The following is a 19462-nucleotide window of genomic DNA, read 5'->3' on the forward strand; positions in this document are numbered from 1 at the left end:
TCTCTGTCTCTGTCTCTCGGTCTCTCTCTGTCTCTCTCGCTCTCTGTCTCTGTCTCTCTGTCTCTGCTCTCTCTGTCTCTGTCTCTCTCGCTCTCTCTGTCTCTCTCTCTCTGTCTCTCTCTCTCTGTCTGTCCCTCTCTGTCTCTCTCTCTCTGTCTCTCTGTCTCTCTCTCTGTCTCTCTCTCTGTCTCTCTCTCTGTCTCTCTCTCTCTCTGTCTCTCTGTCTCTCTGTCTCTCTCTCTCTCTGTCTCTCTCTCTCTCTGTCTCTCTCTCTCTCTGTCTCTCTCTCTCTCTGTCTCTCTCTCTCTCTCTGTCTCTCTCTCTCTCTGTCTCTCTCTCTCTCTCTGTCTCTCTCTCTCTCTGTCTCTCTCTCTCTGTCTCTCTCTCTCTCTCTGTCTCTCTCTCTCTCTGTCTCTCTCTCTCTCTGTAGGTCTATCTCTTGGTCCTTCTCTCTCCTGAGCTCTTTCTCTGTCTGCTCTTTTTGATGTTTACTGTCACTCTTGTTGTTGATTCTGCTGATATATGTTGATGGTTTGAGAAGATCCGTGCCCGTTATCTATTGTGTGGTGTTGACTGTAAATCTGCCCATAATGCTGGTCTCAGTATTGTAAAGGATTTGTCTGTCTGTACATTGTGTAATGAGACTGCCCTCGGGGCTGTGGGGCGATTTAAATCAAACCCTCACGTCTCTGTGGTCTTAAAGCCTCTCCTCAGCCCTGTCAAGACTGGCCTTAAACATCTCCCTCTCCTCTCTCTCCCTACTCTATCTCTCCTCCCTCTCTATCTCTCCTCCTTCTCTCTATTTATGTGTGTGTCTACTGGGGACAATGGGATATGCAAAAGCACATATCTCCCTTGCTCACGTAGTAAATAGACAACACATTAATCTTCTTGTTCTTCCTCTAGGATGCCAGCTACTGGTTACAGGTGCACCGGTTGGAGCATGGAGACGGAGGCATTCTAGACCTTGATGACCTGCTGTCTGATGTGGCTGATGACAAAGACCGGGTAAGTGAACTGACGCGTTGGCTGATCTAGCGGTCGAAGCCGCTGGCCCAGAATACATGTACCAGTGTGTGCGTGGGTTGGAGTCTGACCCACTGCTATTCCAGCGCCCCCCCGCTCTCCTATCCTCCTACCTTCCCTGTCAGTCACTGTCCTCTCTAATAAACAAGTGGGGGGGGGGATTCTCCTTTAAAAAAAGACAGGGTAAGGGAAGTCAAGCAAGGCCAGGTGCCATCGTGCATACAGGATGACGTGAGATGGAGGGGTGTGAACCAGAGGGCCTCAACTTGACATTTACTAGCTTGTACGTGAACTTCTACCCTTTTGGAAACTGCACCATTGGAGATCTGCTTAGTGCTTTTCCTGGCATCTGTTCTTAGATAATATCATGAGAATATTTGAACAACATGAGGATGATTCTGTATTTTTTTGCATAAAGACCATGAATGTCTTTCCTGCCTGCTTGTTGAACTTTTCTAGATTTGTAAAACCACTTGGTCTGGGGCCAAACTGGGTTAATATGATTGTTTTTCATCAATACCATAGTTGACTGTTTGGATCATCTGTTTATTTATTTACCAACGGCTTGGCCTACTCCGCTCACCCCTCTGCACAGAATCAACACGGTGGCAGGGTTCTACATGACACCCTATTCCCTATGGTGCACTATTTTAGACCAGGTCCCGTAGGGTACTATTTGGGACGTACCTGTAGCTAGCGCAAGTGACCTACAGAGTCCCGAGCTGCTACAGTTGCCCTCTGACCCCTCGTCTCATTTCCTCTCATTATCAGTGTTGTTTCCCATCGTTTTTGAACGAGGCTGACTGAAGGAAGAGAGCTAATCCTCTGACTGAGTGACAGCAGGGTCACGGAGGTCGACAGGGGTCACATTCTCCCCTGGGTCAGCTCTGCTGTGCCCTGAGGCCACTGGGCTGTATCATAATCACAGTGTCAGTGTCACCGCAACACACAACCATGAGGATTTAGTATTGAACTGGAGCGGGGATATGGGAATACATGCACGTTGAAACCTCCACCGGATGTAGGCTTGGCTTGTTACAGTAACACTGATTCAATTAAGGGCGGATGTTGTTCTTACACCGTGGATGTTGCAATCCTGCGAGCAGTGATGAGTTGTGTGTCCTGTTTCTGGTATGAGTGTGTTAGTGTACAGTGTAATGTTTGAATTGTGTTGAAATTGTAGCCCCACATTCTTCTTTCAATGTGGATCTTGCAACACAGCTCAAAGTGTGGTGGTATTTTGATGCTCCCTGCATTTCCTGATGCTGTATGACCGTGTGTGGTGTCCTGTATGACAGTGTGTGGTGTCCTGTATGACAGTGTGTGGTGTCCTGTATGACAGTGTGTGGTGTCCTGTATGACAGTGTGTGGTGTCCTGTATGACAGTGTGTGGTGTCCTGTATGACAGTGTGTGGTGTCCTGTATGACCGTGTGCAGTGTGTCCTGTATGACTGTGTGTCCTGTATGACTGTGTGTCCTGTATGACTGTGTGTCCTGTATGACTGTGTGTCCTGTATGACTGTGTGTCCTGTATGACTGTGTGTCCTGTATGACTGTGCAGGGTGTCCTGTATGACTGTGTGTCCTGTATGACTGTGCAGGGTGTCCTGTATGACCGTGCAGGGTGTCCTGTATGACTGTGTGTCCTGTATGACTGTGCAGGGTGTCCTGTATGACCGTGCAGGGTGTCCTGTATGACTGTGCAGGGTGTCCTGTATGACTGTGCAGGGTGTCCTGTATGACTGTGCAGGGTGTCCTGTATGACTGTGTGCGGGGTGTCCTGTATGACAGTGTGCGGTGTGTCCTGTATGACAGTGTGTGGTGTGTCCTGTATGACAGTGTGCGGTGTGTCCTGTATGACAGTGTGTGGTGTGTCCTGTATGACTGTGCAGGGTGTCCTGTATGACTGTGCAGGGTGTCCTGTATGACCGTGCAGGGTGTCCTGTATGACTGTGCGGGGTGTCCTGTATGACTGTGCAGGGTGTCCTGTATGACTGTGCAGGGTGTCCTGTATGACTGTGTGCGGGGTGTCCTGTATGACAGTGTGCGGTGTGTCCTGTATGACCGTGTGTCCTGTATGACAGTGTGTGGTGTGTCCTGTATGACAGTGTGTGGTGTGTCCTGTATGACAGTGTGCGGTGTGTCCTGTATGACAGTGTGTGGTGTGTCCTGTATGACCGTGTGTGGTGTCCTGTATGACCGTGTGTCCTGTATGACCGCGTGCAGTGTGTCCTGTATTACTGTGTGCAGTGTGTCCTGTATGACCGTGTGCAGTGTGTCCTGTATGACCGTGTGTAGTGTGTCCTGTATGACCGCGTGCAGTGTGTCCTGTATGACCGCGTGTAGTGTGTCCTGTATGACCGCGTGTAGTGTGTCCTGTATGACCGCGTGCAGTGTGTCCTGTATGACCGTGTGTCCTGTATGACCGTGTGTCCTGTATGACCGCGTGCAGTGTGTCCTGTATGACCGCGTGCAGTGTGTCCTGTATGACCGCGTGCAGTGTGTCCTGTATGACCGCGTGTAGTGTGTCCTGTATGACCGCGTGTAGTGTGTCCTGTATGACCGCGTGCAGTGTGTCCTGTATGACCGTGTGTCCTGTATGACCGTGTGCAGTGTGTCCTGTATGACCGTGTGCAGTGTGTCCTGTATGACCGTGTGCAGTGTGTCCTGTATGACCGCGTGCAGTGTGTCCTGTATGACCGTGTGTCCTGTATGACCGTGTGTCCTGTATGACCGTGTGTCCTGTATGACAGTGTGTCCTGTATGACCGTGTGTCCTGTATGACCGTGTGTCCTGTATGACCGTGTGTCCTGTATGACCGTGTGTCCTGTATGACCGTGTGTCCTGTATGACCGTGTGTCCTGTATGACCGTGTGTCCTGTATGACAGTGTGTCCTGTATGACCGTGTGTCCTGTATGACCGTGTGTCCTGTATGACCGTGTGTCCTGTATGACCGTGTGTCCTGTATGACCGTGTGTCCTGTATGACAGTGTGTCCTGTATGACCGTGTGTCCTGTATGACCGTGTGTCCTGTATGACCGTGTGTCCTGTATGACCGTGTGTCCTGTATGACCGTGTGTCCTGTATGACCGTGTGTCCTGTATGACCGTGTGTCGTGTGTCCTGTATGACTGTGTGTAGTGTGTCCTGTATGACTGTGTGTAGTGTGTCCTGTATGACCGTGTGTAGTGTGTCCTGTATGACCGTGTGCAGTGTGCCCTGTATGACCGTGTGCAGTGTGTCCTGTATGACAGTGTGTGGTGTCTTGTATGACTGTGTGTAGTGTGTCCTGTATTACTGTGTGCAGTGTGTCCTGTATGACAGTGTGTGGTGTCTTGTATGACTGTGTGTAGTGTGTCCTGTATTACTGTGTGCGGTGTCCTGTATGACCGCGTGCAGTGTGTCCTGTATGACCGCGTGCAGTGTGTCCTGTATGACCGTGTGCAGTGTGTCCTGTATGACCGTGTGCAGTGTGTCCTGTATGACCGCGTGCAGTGTGTCCTGTATGACCGCGTGCAGTGTGTCCTGTATGACCGCGTGCAGTGTGTCCTGTATGACCGTGTGCAGTGTGTCCTGTATGACCGTGTGCAGTGTGTCCTGTATGACCGTGTGTCCTGTATGACCGTGTGCAGTGTGTCCTGTATGACCGTGTGCAGTGTGTCCTGTATGACCGTGTGCAGTGTGTCCTGTATGACCGCGTGCAGTGTGTCCTGTATGACCGTGTGCAGTGTGTCCTGTATGACCGTGTGCAGTGTGTCCTGTATGACCGCGTGCAGTGTGTCCTGTATGACCGTGTGCAGTGTGCCCTGTATGACCGCGTGCAGTGTGTCCTGTATGACCGCGTGTAGTATGTCCTGTATGACCGTGTGCAGTGTGTCCTGTATGACCGTGTGCAGTGTGTCCTGTATGACCGCGTGCAGTGTGTCCTGTATGACCGTGTGTCCTGTATGACCGTGTGTCCTGTATGACCGTGTGTCCTGTATGACCGTGTGTCCTGTATGACCGTGTGTAGTGTGTCCTGTATGACTGTGTGTAGTGTGTCCTGTATGACTGTGTGTAGTGTGTCCTGTATGACTGTGTGTAGTGTGTCCTGTATGACTGTGTGTAGTGTGTCCTGTATGACCGTGTGTAGTGTGTCCTGTATGACTGTGTGTAGTGTGTCCTGTATGACTGTGTGTAGTGTGTCCTGTATGACTGTGTGTAGTGTGTCCTGTATGACCGTGTGTCCTGTATGACCGTGTGTCCTGTATGACAGTGTGTCCTGTATGACAGTGTGTCCTGTATGACAGTGTGTGGTGTCCTGTATGACTGTGTGTAGTGTGTCCTGTATGACCGTGTGTAGTGTGTCCTGTATGACTGTGTGTAGTGTGTCCTGTATGACTGTGTGCGGTGTGTCCTGTATGACAGTGTGCGGTGTGTCCTGTATGACAGTGTGCGGTGTGTCCTGTATGACAGTGTGTGGTGTGTCCTGTATGACAGTGTGTGGTGTGTCCTGTATGACTGTGTGTAGTGTGTCCTGTATGACAGTGTGCGGTGTGTCCTGTATGACAGTGTGCGGTGTGTCCTGTATGACAGTGTGTGGTGTGTCCTGTATGACAGTGTGTGGTGTGTCCTGTATGACAGTGTGTGGTGTGTCCTGTATGACAGTGTGTGGTGTGTCCTGTATGACAGTGTGTGGTGTGTCCTGTATGACAGTGTGTGGTGTGTCCTGTATGACAGTGTGTGGTGTGTCCTGTATGACAGTGTGTCCTGTATGACAGTGTGTCCTGTATGACAGTGTGTCCTGTATGACAGTGTGTCCTGTATGACAGTGTGTGGTGTCCTGTATGACAGTGTGTGGTGTCCTGTATGACAGTGTGTGGTGTCCTGTATGACCGTGTGCAGTGTGTCCTGTATGACCGTGTGTAGTGTCCTGTATGACCGTGTGTAGTGTCCTGTATGACCGTGTGCAGTGTCCTGTATGACCGTGTGCAGTGTCCTGTATGACCGTGTGCAGTGTCCTGTATGACCGTGTGCAGTGTCCTGTATGACCGTGTGCAGTGTCCTGTATGACCGTGTGCAGTGTGTCCTGTATGACCGTGTGCAGTGTCCTGTATGACCGTGTGCGGTGTCCTGTATGACCGTGTGCGGTGTCCTGTATGACCGTGTGCGGTGTCCTGTATGACCGTGTGCGGTGTCCTGTATGACAGTGTGCGGTGTCCTGTATGACAGTGTGCGGTGTCCTGTATGACAGTGTGCGGTGTCCTGTATGACCGCGTGTCCTGTATGACCGCGTGCAGTGTGTCCTGTATGACCGCGTGCAGTGTGTCCTGTATGACTGTGTGTCCTGTATGACCGTGTGTGGTGTCCTGTATGACCGCGTGCAGTGTGTCCTGTATGACCGCGTGCAGTGTGTCCTGTATGACCGCGTGCAGTGTCATGTAGTGTGACATGACAGTTTTATCACAACAGAGTGTTGTTGGTGATCCATTTGCTTGATCATTCGGTTGGAGACTTCCAATGACCCGCTCATTGTTATTAATTCCAGCTGCTGTCTGGCTGTTTTTGACCTATGGTTCCTGGTCAACAGTAGTGCAATATATAAGGAGTAGGGTGCCTTTAGGGAAGCACCCTCTGGCTCGTGCCCCAGAGTTCCTCTCTGAAGGCAGGTCTTACTCCTCACACAACCTTACTGATTGAGTTGACAGTATAATGTTGTGATTCTGACCAGAGTTCACAGCCTGGTCTGGGGACAATCTAGGCCTTGTGTGTGTGTGTTGGGAGTTGCCAGCGTACTCACCAAACGATATCACAACTTGGTACCGATACGATATGTATTAAAACTCTTGGTATTGTCATGATTCTATACGCGCTTTTTAAACTTTTTTAATTGAACCTTTATTTAACTAGGCAAATCAATTAAGTCAATTACAACAACGGCCTAGGAACAGTGGGTTAACTGCCTTGTTCAGGGGCAGAACGACATATTTTTACCTTGTCAGCTCGGGGATTCAATCTAGCAACTTTTTTGGTTACTGGCCCAACGCTCTAACCACTAGGCTCCCTGCCTCTAACCACTAGGCTCCCTGCCTCTAACCACGAGGCTCCCTTCCTCTAACCACAAGGCTCCCTGCCTCTAACCACTAGGCTCCCTGCCTCTAACCACTAGGCTCCCTTCCTCTAACCACGAGGCTCCCTTCCTCTAACCACAAGGCTCCCTTCCTCTAACCACAAGGCTCCCTGCCTCTAACCACAAGGCTCCCTGCCTCTAACCACTAGGCTCCCTGACTCTAAGCATTAGGCTCCCTGCCTCTAACCACTAGACTCCCTGCCTCTAACCACTAGGCTCCCTGCCTCTAACCACTAGGCTCCCTGCCTCTAACCACTAGGCTCCCTGCCTCTAACCACTAGGCTCCCTGCCTCTAACCACGAGGCTCCCTTCCTCTAACCACTAGGCTCCCTGCCTCTAACCACTAGTCTCCCTGCCTCTAACCACTAGGCTCCCTGCCTCTAACCACGAGGCTCCGTGCCTATAACCACGAGGCTCCGTGCCTATAACCACGAGGCTCCGTGCCTATAACCACGAGGCTCCGTGCCTATAACCACGAGGCTCCCTGACTCTAACCACGAGGCTCCCTGACTCTAACCACGAGGCTCCCTGACTCTAACCACGAGGCTCCCTGACTCTAACCACGAGGCTCCCTGCCTCTAACCACGAGGCTCCCTGCCTCTAACCACGAGGCTCCCTGCCTCTAAGCACGAGGCTCCCTGCCTCTAAGCACGAGGCTCCCTGCCTCTAACCACGAGGCTCCCTGCCTCTAACCACGAGGCTCCCTGCCTCTAACCACGAGGCTCCGTGCCTATAACCACGAGGCTCCGTGCCTATAACCACGAGGCTCCGTGCCTATAACCACGAGGCTCCGTGCCTATAACCACGAGGCTCCCTGACTCTAGCCACGAGGCTCCCTGACTCTAGCCACGAGGCTCCCTGACTCTAACCACGAGGCTCCCTGACTCTAACCACGAGGCTCCCTGACTCTAACCACTAGGCTCCCTGCCTCTAACCACTAGGCTCCCTGCCTCTAACCACGAGGCTCCCTGCCTCTAACCACGAGGCTCCCTGCCTCTAACCACGAGGCTCCCTGTCTCTAACCACGAGGCTCCCTGACTCTAACCACTAGGCTCCATGCCTCTAACCACTAGGCTCCCTGCCTCTAACCACTAGGCTCCCTGCCGCCCCAATGGGTTACTGTATGTCTGCTGCAGAGAGACGAGAGAGACATAATAACAACCCGTTTGGATCAGACATGGAAATAGAAAGTGCAGAAAACATGTTGGCTCACTATTTAAAAAGAAGATGGAGAACAAGATATAGGCTGAGAAATACCGGAGTTTTGGATCAGGTACAGCCGACTAACGCTACCTAGGAGAAAACAAAGGAACAACATTTCGTTTTTTACAAATCTATACATGGGTGTGGTGGGTGGTTGTGTTTGATAACAGCAATTTGTGGAGGAGAGAAGTGTTGTGTTTAACCTCTATTGGGGACAGTGACATGTGGGTGACTCCCTTGCCCTCTCTTTCCTCTCTCCCTCGCGCTGTCACTGTGTGATGTAACGTAAACCGTTGCAGGAAATAAACTGGCTTTAGTGTTTGTGTTGCCTCGCTGGTGTCGATTAGATTATGGCCATGCAGGATTACAGCATGGGATTCTGTTCAAGGGGAATGGATGGGTGGCAACTGGGAGGGAGGGACAGCTGTTTTTCCCTGCTCTGATGTTGACCCTACTGAATTAATCAGAAGGGGACGGGAGTGGGGGCGCGCTTTTGATTAGTCATGGGTGAATTAAGTAAACATAGTAGCTGACCTAGGAGCTGCCTCTCTCCACAATAAAGGGGTACGCTGTTTATATGCCAGTGCCGGGATCAATGAACGCGATGCGTACGCAGCTGTCTGTTTACCATCTGAAGTGTTACTTAAATGTAGACTCATCGCAATGACGTTGCCACGAGCCGCACCGCAAATATTACGATACGGGAGATGCAAGATTTCGCTCTCACACGGCCACACACACAGCATCTGCACATGTGTGCAAGTTAGCTTCACACTGTTACAGCGTGGTAGCATCATGACCAGAACAGAGGAGGAGTTTGGCCTGGCGCTTCAGCCCTCGTAGTTGTTGCGGAAATTGACCCACTATGCTGTTTACTTTGGGTATACCTCTAATGGAGACTGGTACTCAAGGCTACAGCCAAAGAAATAGAATGAGTTGACTTGAATGGGGATACCCGTTCTACTCATTCCAGTTCTGTGGTTACACATTTATCTGACCCGTTGCTATACTGGGCTACAAGGCCTAAAACCACTTTGCATGACTCGTACTCTCCTGGCAACTCGTACCGCATCTCTGACATGTGTTAGATGCTTTTTAAAGACTGTGGGGAATGAGTGGTTGGCCCGATGAGCAATGTGTGTCATCGTTGCTGCAAGGAATGGTGGCAGACAGCTCAGGGATTCACTGAGTGGTTTTCCACATGCTGTGCGTCTTTCCGTCCCTCTGCTCCCTGTCCTCTGGCCCACAGTCCAGCCTTGAGCCTTGATGGCATTCCTGTCTTCAAAGGGATACATTTGGATTGATCTACTTCCCCAGAGTTGGATGAACTCATGGATACATTTCTATGTCTCTGGATCCAGTATGAAGGATGAGGTAGTTTCGCGCACCAATGACTGGAAGTCTATGGTAAATCTACTAGCAGTTACCATAGACTTCCAGTCATTGCACTTATGCTAGTTGGCAAATGCGCTATCGCTAGTTAGCAACTTTCTTCAAACTGCACGCAGGGACATAAAAATGGTGTCCACAAGTTCATCTGACTCCCGGGAAGTAGATAAAGGGCTTCATTACCAAAATCCTGAAGTTTCCCTTTAATGGTCAGCCAATGCCCTCTTTGCCCTGCCTAGTATTTACCCAGAGACCTGTTGGACAGTAGGCCGTTCACACACTCCACCATGTCCAAGGTGTCGGGTGACTGGCATGTCCTTGCACACTCCTGGGGTCGTGACCTCTACAGGGCCATGCTGTGCTAACCCCAAATTCTCCATGTGTCTGGGCGCAGCGCACACACACACAGCGGACTCCGTGTGTCTGGGCAGACAGCTGCACAGACCACTACCACTCAATCATTTCCCTGGACACACACACACAGCAGATTATGTGTTTTAAGATAGTGGCGCTAAGGAGGGTGCCCGTCGTTCCGATTCCTGCTCAACTTTGCTCTTTATTGTTATTTTTTTGTTAATTATGACTTTGTTTGCTCAGACTGTCCTACGACTGACAGACACTTCTGGATCATGAATCGGAAGCTACACACTCATCTCTCAGCCTCCCAGATCTGGGATAATACATTCGCTCCTTTGTTCCCTGTGCAGTGGGCCTACCTGTTGCTCCTGGCCGAGATGACCGAAGGCAACGCCGGCGACGAAGAAGGAAAAGGGGTCTCCAAGCTAGGCTGAAAAGACAGGCTACGTGGCCTCCTCTTCCTAGGATCCTGATGGCGAATGCCCAATCGCTGGAAAATAAACTTTGAACTCGGAGCGAGGCTTCAATCGCAGAGGGACATCAGGGAATGCTGTGTCTTTTGTTTTTACAGAGCTTTGGACTACTGACAATTCATTCAACTCTGCTATTCAACCTGACGGCTTTTACGTTTTCCAAATGGTTCAAACGGCGGCTTCTTGTAAGCGTAGGGGGGAAGTGTATGCTTCCTCAACAATTCTTGTCGTACTGAAGTGTAGAACCCCTTGAGTTCCTGCTCACCCGATCATGTGTGTTATTAGCACAGCGGTGTACATACTGCCACAAGCAAACATCAAGGCGGCATTCTGCAAACTGTACAAAAACATTAGCCAGCAAGCATCCTCTCACCGGAAGCAGGCCTTATTGTCGCGGGAGATTTTAACCAAGTAAATTTAAACAAATTCTTCCAAAGTATCACCATGTATTCTGCCCCACGAGAGGAAACATGTTGGACCAAGTGTGCACAAATATCTGTGACGTTTAAAAATCCTCTATGTTCCTACTCCCTGCCTACAAGCAGCAACTCGAGGGAGCCACCAATACAGAGAATAGTGAGGCGTTGGACAGAGGAGGCAGACTCAATGCTGCAGGACTGTTTTGACAATACTGATTTGGAATATTCATCCACCCAGGACTCACCCATCAACATTGAGGAATATGCATCGTCAGTCACAGGCTTCATTAGGAAATCGGTTGTTGGTGTTGAACCCACAATAACAATCCGGGCAGACCTCAACCAAAAGCCCTGGATGAACAGAAAAATACATAACATGCTGAGTGCCCATAGTGCAGCATTAAATATCAGTAGATCGAACCCAGAGGACTCGTGTGTCACGAGGACGAACTCCGGTACGAGAATCAATGTTCGACAACTGACTCACGATGCATGTGGCAAGGACTACAAGCTATCATGGACTACAAAGGCAAATCCAGATGTGTGGTGCCCACCGAAGCCTCCGTAACCGATGAGCTTAACACATTCTATGTTCGCTTCGAGGCGGACAACACCGAGGCATCCAGGAATGCTCTGGGTGACCAGGTGCTTTCAGTCTTCAAGGCCAACGTGAGGAAAACTCTCAAAAGAGTGAATACGCACAAAGCCGCCACCCCCAGATGGCATCCCTGGCAAGGACCTCAGTGTGCGCTGGCCGGTGTCTTCTGGGACATCTTCAACCTGTCCCCTGTCCCAGGCTGTAGTCCCCATTTGCATCAAGGACACCAACATCATCCCAGTGCCCAAGAACCAAGGTGACATTCCCAAATGACTATCGCCAAACTCTCCCCGGTCATCATGAAGTGCTTCAAGAGGCTGGTCATGGCCTACATCAAGGCCAGCATGCCAGGTACACTGGACCCACTCCAATGAACCTACCGCACCAATAGATCCACAGAAGATGCCATTCACACGGCCCTAACACATCTGGATAAGATGAACACCTATGCGAAAATGCTGTTCATTGACTACAGTTTAGCATTCAACATTATTGTACCTCCAAGCTCGTCACCAAGCTCAGAACCCTGGGTCTGGATGCTACCCTCAGCAGCTGGATCCTGGACTTCCTGACGGGCAGACCACAAGCTGTGAGGATTGGCTACAACACCTCCGCCACAGTGACTCTTAACACAAGGGCCCCCCAGGCGTGTGTCCTCAGCCCTCTGCTGTACTTACTCCCTGTTCTTCCACGACCGCGTGGCTTTTCAACTCCATCATCAAGTTTGCTGATGACACCACAATTATATGCCTGATAACCAACAACGAGTCAGCCTATAGGGAGGAGGTAAGTGAACTTGCATTGTGGTGCCAGGACAAAAACCTCTCACTCAATGTCAGCAACAACAAAAAAAGGAGTTGATTTGTTGACTTCAGGAAGTCATTGGGACTGCAGTAGAGAGGGTCAGCAGTTTCAAGTTCCTCTGCGTCCACATCGCTGAGCACTTGACATGGACCAACAACACCACCGATTTTGTCAAGACGCCTCAACAGTGTCTCTACTTCCTAGGGCGGCTGAAGAAATTCGGGATGCCACCCCAGGTCCTCTCCAAATACTACCACTGCACCATCGAGAGCATCCTGACCGGTTGCATCACGACATGGTACGGGAATTCCTCCGTCCATGACTGCAAGGACCTTCAGCAGGTGGTGAACACGGCCCAGTACATCACTGTGTTCCCACCCATCCAGGGCATCTACTTGAAACACTGCCTGAAGAAGTCCTGCAGCATTATCAAGGTCTCCACACGCCCCAGCCAAGAGAAGTTCAGTCGCTTAACGTCGGGCAGACGGTACTGGAACCTGAGGTCTGATACCAACAGGCTCAGAGACACTTTCTATCTACAAGTCATCAGACTGATGAACACTCGAACTGGACTGACCACCTGCACTGACTGTCCGTACCTTAGCACTCACGCGTGCGCCCGCACACACACTCATGCCACACACATGCCATCACAACTGTTGCTACTAGACTCTTATTTACTATTGCTAATACTGCACAATTTAAACACTTGCCCCCCAATCCCTCCTTCCCTGATACGTGTAAATATTTGACTATAAATTGTGCCTTCCTATATTATACGCTAAATAATGTATTCTATTCTATTGAGCCATTTACTTCATGTTCGTGTTCTTATCTATTATTGTTTCTTATTGTTGTTGTACTGTTGAGAAGGAACCTGCAAGTAAGATTTCCTTTGTACAGTGTACACCATGTGTGTCCTGTACATACGAGTCCATGGCTAATAAAACAGCCCCCCCCCCCACACACACACACACCTGTCCATCAGTTAGTGTAGCAGTTCATGGGCGGCTGGGAGCTTGACAATGCAGACCCAGGGTGGATGGACCAGTGGGCTGACCTGAGTTTGAATACTTTATGATCTGTGCTTGATTAAGCTTGCCTGGCTTAATGGACCATTTATAATACTCCCAAAACTGTGAACCCTGCCCACATGGCACGTTATGCAAGCTACAGCAAAGATGTCAAATGGTGTTTGAACCCAGATCTGAAATAGACATGTCTGTCTGCAGTGTGTAGAGGGACCAATAGACATGTCTGTCTGCAGTGTGTAGAGGGGCCAATAGACATGGCTGTCTGCAGTGTGTAGAGGGGCCAATAGACATGGCTGTCTGCAGTGTGTAGAGGGACCAATAGACATGGCTGTCTGCAGTGTGTAGAGGGGCCAATAGACATGGCTGTCTGCAGTGTGTAGAGGGACCAATAGACATGTCTGTCTGCAGTGTGTAGAGGGACCAATAGACATGGCTGTCTGCAGTGTGTAGAGGGACCAATAGACATGGCTGTCTGCAGTGTGTAGAGGGACCAATAGACATGGCTGTCTGCAGTGTGTAGAGGGACCAATAGACATGTCTGTCTGCAGTGTGTAGAGGGACCAATAGACATGGCTGTCTGCAGTGTGTAGAGGGACCAATAGACATGGCTGTCTGCAGTGTGTAGATGGGCCAATAGACATGTCTGTCTGCAGTGTGTAGAGGGACCTTGGTAGCAGACCAACACTCCAACAAACACCACCAGACAGGAGGTTAAATAAACCCAGGGGACACTTGAAAGGCCCTGCTTGTCCCAACAGGTCATAAAATACTCTATGTATGTCAAAGTGCAGGGCCTATAGGGATATGGGTAACAGGAAGCTATTTGGGATGCACCCCAGTCACACCACTGTCAAGTGCCTCAGTGTGCCTATGACTGGAATCCCTGTCTGAATGTGACATACTGACCCCCCCCCCCCCCCCCCCCCCCCCCCCCATGGCATGCTGGTCTGGATGGAATTAGGTTGGACTGACATTATAACCCTCAAAGTGGAGGGCAGGGGTTTGGATGTTTTTTCTTTTATTTATTGAATATATATATTTTTGAACAGTATTTTTAATCTTATTCGAGACAAAGCTATGTGCTAATGAGGGTGTGAGGGAGATGTGGCGCCGGGATGCATACCCACGCTGAGGGTTGACCGTATCAGGTCCATGTGCTGCAGGCGGCATTACCCGCTATACCAGTCCCAGACACAGGGTTTGGTTTCTCCATCCTTCCTGGTTGAAAAAATGAAACAATGTGGCCTTGTGCTCCGTAGAGAGCAAGGACGACGAGTTAAACAACCGTTTGGGAAATCGAGCAAGTCAACCTTTATCAGCAAACCCTCGGTGTTCGCCGTTGGGAGGCGGCTGTTTGATCCTGTTATATCCACGAAAACACAAGAAATGTTGACATGTATTGATTTTGGGGATACTATATTTAGCCCGCTTGTTTGTCTGACGAGTGCATTGATTTTCGGGACACAGATATTTTAAGAATGTTGACCCCTGCTATTATACACAATGATATTTATTACAGTTTTGCAGAAAGAGAAACTATGGGCTTGTGGGGTTTTTACATTGTTCAAACTGGACACAACTTGACTTAGACCATGCCTGGGCTGCTTTTATCACTTGATTGAAACCATAGCGAGAGCACAAATGCCCCAGAGGCATATCAACAGGTCATGCACCTAGGGTATGTATGTAAAACACACACCTAGGGATATCCTTTATCTGCCTCGGTCTCCATCCCCAAACACGTCCTTCAGAGCTGCTACCGGATGACCTCATCTATTCCACGCGACTCCTCCTGGGCCCCTCCCCTAACAGGAACAACAACATGTCCTCTATACGAGGCTGTACGGACACCGCCAAGATGTGGTTTGTAGAAAGATCGATAGGAGACGCTTAAACACACACACTGCTGTGCTGTTGCCGTTAGTGGTGCTGGGAGTTACTGGCCCAAAATGTACACTCACCCACACCGTTTTACTGACGTTTTGTTAAGACCCGGTAGAAAGGTCTAGAGACTCTGTTGGGTCTCTGTAGTGGTAGCCAGGAGAGTGTCTCAGCTTTGGAGGCTAAGTCAAGCACATTAATTATACCGTGTGTGTGTTGCTGGAGTTAAGGACATGTGGCCATTTTAAACATTTGACCAGTTCACCACTTGAAGAGGGGTTTAAAGTCTGAACGGAGGCGGAACGTTGGATATGAATTGTGTTTCATTGTGTCTAATGTGTTTTAGATTGGAACATTGTGTAAGCAAGCTGTCCTTGTATATTCGTCATTTGGGCACGTTGCTCATTTAAGACCCCTGTGAAGAACATTTGTCAAGAAAATGACTGACTGATTTTATAGAACTATGTATAGAACAGAAAAGGGTAACGAATGTTAAGCGAGAGTTTCCTTCAGTTAAAACAGAATATTCCTTGTGTGTTTTACAAGCCAGATGTTGTACTTCCCAAGCAGTGGGCGTAGTCAGTGTGTTAATGAAAGCCAGCCTTATGAGAGACACACACACACACACACACACACACACACACACACACACACACACACACACACACACACACACACACACACACACACACACACACACACACACACACACACACCGTGCCTCTTATGGGAGATCCCTAGTCAGCTCTCTGTGACTCTAGGTGTCTTACTAGTGCCTTGGTGACAGTATTCCTTGTTGGCCTTGGTTTCCATGGAGCTGGTATGAACCTCAGAAAGTAGAGCATTGTAACGGTGGTGTGTCGGGAACAGTTTAGTCTGTCGCACCTACATTCAGGCCCCCCCCCCAATTAGAGGAACACTCACCACATTAACCTGAGTCATGGTTATTCATGCAGTCAGGGGGAAGGTGAGCAGGACTGCAACGAGCGAGAGAGAATGAGACAATGTGCGCTGAGCCGAGCCTTTGATCTGCTCTGTGGGGATGAGGCTTTTGGCTGGCTCTCCTGCTCTGTCATGGGTCTGTGGCCAGAGCGTTGTTGATGATAATGTAACAAGTCTTTTTAGGGGCAAAACTCTCCGAGTGAGGATCTGTACACGGAGGCCAAGATCAGTCAGAGACCGTTTCAGACACAAGCTCTTCGCTCCTTCTTCAAGTCATTTTTTTGCGCCGCTCAAGTAGGCTATGCCTCATTTGTCATCCGGGTCATTCGGTGTGAAAATAGACTCGCGATATTTAAGCGGTTTGTGATTTTCCTGAAATGTAGTACCAAGAAATATCATATAAAGGAAAGAATTCAGTCTTCTATTTTGCGTTTACCGTAATAACGTTTTCTTCACGCCCGTTGTGTGGAAGTCATCACGCAGGCTACATCCCCTCACAGACACATGGTTGGTTTATGACTGCTGTTTTAAAACTACAGGACAAATCTGATTATTTGCCCCGTTTGCCCTTCCAGTGGTTCCCCATTTGCTGCTTTATCTTGTCACCATGAACACAAAGGGCCTATCAGGATTGTGTTGGTGGTTATCTTACAGTGGTGTGAGATCAGTGAGGCGGAGACAAAGAGAATGTGTGAGAGGTCAATAGGAGTCTAGAAACAAGCGTCCCAAATGGCACCCTATTCCCTATATAGTGCACTACTTTTGACCAGATTCGAATGGGCCCTGGTTAAAAATAATGCACTGTAAAGGGAATAGGGTGCTAACAGATCGAAGGGTATGTTAATCATATTGAATTTAAACCTCCTTTTGCTCCCTCCCTCTAGCTCTGGGTATTTGTTACGCACCGAGGATATTTTGGTAAAAGGCCTTTTCTCCTGTATTTCCGGAAAAGGAAGACTGATTTCATGTGTTTGTCAAGTTGATGAAGTAGTAGTAGTAGTTGTACAAGGTTAAAGTACAGGGTGAAAGTACAGGGGAACACCGCTGCCCTCCGGTGGTGTACATCTGTAAGTGCAACATGTCCCTACCTTCTCCCCTCTGTTGTTTAATCTCATTCTCAACTATGGTTGAATGCGCAACTCTCAATCTGGCCGGCCGTAATACCTTTAGCCTTTGAGTGATTGTTTGTTGCCTTTTGAAATCGTGTATTGATGACTTGTCTGCCTTGTTGAAGCTTGGCGTAACTACATTATTTTCCCCCTCAGCTAGAAGTCAGTGAAAGAACGGCCTGTTTCGTCACCGTCTCGTCATAATGCTGTGTCTTAGAGCATGCAGGCGCCGCCAAGTGATTGGAAGATGATTCATATCAGGTGATATCCGGAGCTTTTTATTCAAGGTGTCCGTGCTAGTGAAACATTTCAAAAGCGTGTTTTTAAGAGCAGCTGTTGTTGGCCTACATGTTTTTAGAAGCACCTCGACCACAACTACCCAGAAACCGCTATTAAAAACCCAGCCCTGATACAGCTCTGTGGTCTTATCTGATGTGGCTTGCTTACATACAGTTTGAACTGTGGGCTATTTTGTTGTCGCACGTACTCTAGCCTCACCCTGAGCCCCAACCGAAGCAGAACCTGATTCGTGTGGTCCAGCGGTATATAAGGCACTGCATCTCAGTGCTTGAGGCGTCACTACAGACACCCTGGTTTGAATCCAGGCTGTATCACGACTGGCCGTGATTGGGAGTCCCGTAGAGCGGAGCACAATTGTCCCAGCGTCGCCCGGGTTAGGCCGTCGTTGTAAATAAGAATTTGTTCTTAACTGACTTGCCTAGTTAAATAAAGGTTAAATAAAAAAATATAAAAAATGACGTCTGACAACAGGATACACATGTACTGTGTGGTTGATACTGGGTAGAGAGGCCATCTGTCTGATGTAGCCAAGTTTAGGGGCCCATATTCATAAAGCATTTCAGACTAGAAGTGCTGCTCTGAGATCAGTTTTTGTGTCTCTTAGATCATAATGGATAGAATCAAATGGATGGGGTTGTGATCCTAGGTCAGAACTGAATGCTGCCACAGTTTTGTGTTCTCTGTCCTCTCTCTGTCAGGGAAAAATCTAACTTTGACCAGCAGAGGTCTCTCTTGGTACATAGTCTTTGAGATTGTCCTGCTCTGACGTTGCTGGACTAATTTAGTCAGTAGTGGCAGACTGTGCATCTTTCAATGGGCGGTTTGTCTTCTATGTAACAGCTCATCTCAACATCTCGCCGAGTAAAACAGGAAACCACTATCCTGGTTTTATGACACAGCAAACACTGGACCTTCCATGTTAATCCCAAGAGTCTGCTTCTGCTCCCGTGCCCAGAGAACGAGGAGGACACACACACGGAACACACACACACACTCGGAACACACACACAGCGTGGTGTCCAGCCACCAGGGTTTGCCACAGTGAGTCACCAATGCCAGCCAGCTGTGGTTTGTCTGTGGGAAGGAATAGCTTCTTGGTCCAGGGAGGATTCAGGAAGTGGTTGCTAGGCCAACGGGGCACACAATCACAGACACCGTGGCAGCACGTTCTGTTTACACAGCCACACACTGAGACATCCTTACTGGGTGTTCTCTACGGTCTACCACTGGCTGGAGGGGACGTACTGTAGTTAGTCACAGCAGGCAACTGAGAGCTATCACATCTTCTAGGAACTGTATGAACTCTACAGAGGACCTGATGATAGAAGGCACTTGTTTTATAGTGTCGTATTACATCATGCAACCGCTCAATCGACCCCCACCCGCTTTTGCTCGCTTCTCTGAGGAAATGAATCCCACAATGTGAGAGTGTTTGTGTGCTGCTTGCTTGCCAAAGCCTTCCTTGAATAGACATAGGTTTTGCCCATTGTTGATGCTGGGCATTTTTCCCACAGTTAATACTCTTCTCTTCCAGAAGGATGCACTGTGGTGTTAACATTGAGACAGTTGGCTACTCTCTCTCCTACTGTCAGCTGGGAGGAGAGCACAGGCTCTGCTCTAAACCCCCGTAGACTTACATGATGTGTGTAGGACAATAAAATACAGGTAGCCAAGCTATTGCTGTGCTGTTTGTGCCTGTCAATGTTTATTGCCCTGCGTTTGGGTGTATGTTAGTCAACTCACTATCCCGCTACATGTCATCTAAGCAGTGGTCTTGTGGTCTTGGGCCTGTACCCCCCCGCGATGATAACTTCCTGCT

General features: G+C 49.3%; 1 protein-coding gene across 4 annotated transcripts in view; it reads left to right on the forward strand.

The window, feature by feature from the left end:
• Positions 1 to 906: 906 nt before the first annotated feature.
• Positions 907 to 19462, forward strand: part of LOC129814175 (partitioning defective 3 homolog) — a gene marked incomplete at its 5' end in the record, with an annotated part of 196098 nt that continues 177542 nt past the window's right edge. For all 4 annotated transcript variants that reach the window (XM_055867063.1, XM_055867065.1, XM_055867064.1 and 1 more), the window contains 1 exon segment: positions 907 to 1008. In XM_055867063.1, coding sequence (XP_055723038.1) covers positions 907 to 1008 — 102 coding nt within the window.

Source organism: Salvelinus fontinalis, chromosome 17, assembly GCF_029448725.1.
Source record: "Salvelinus fontinalis isolate EN_2023a chromosome 17, ASM2944872v1, whole genome shotgun sequence".
In the NCBI taxonomy this organism is placed as follows: Eukaryota; Metazoa; Chordata; class Actinopteri; order Salmoniformes; family Salmonidae; genus Salvelinus; species Salvelinus fontinalis.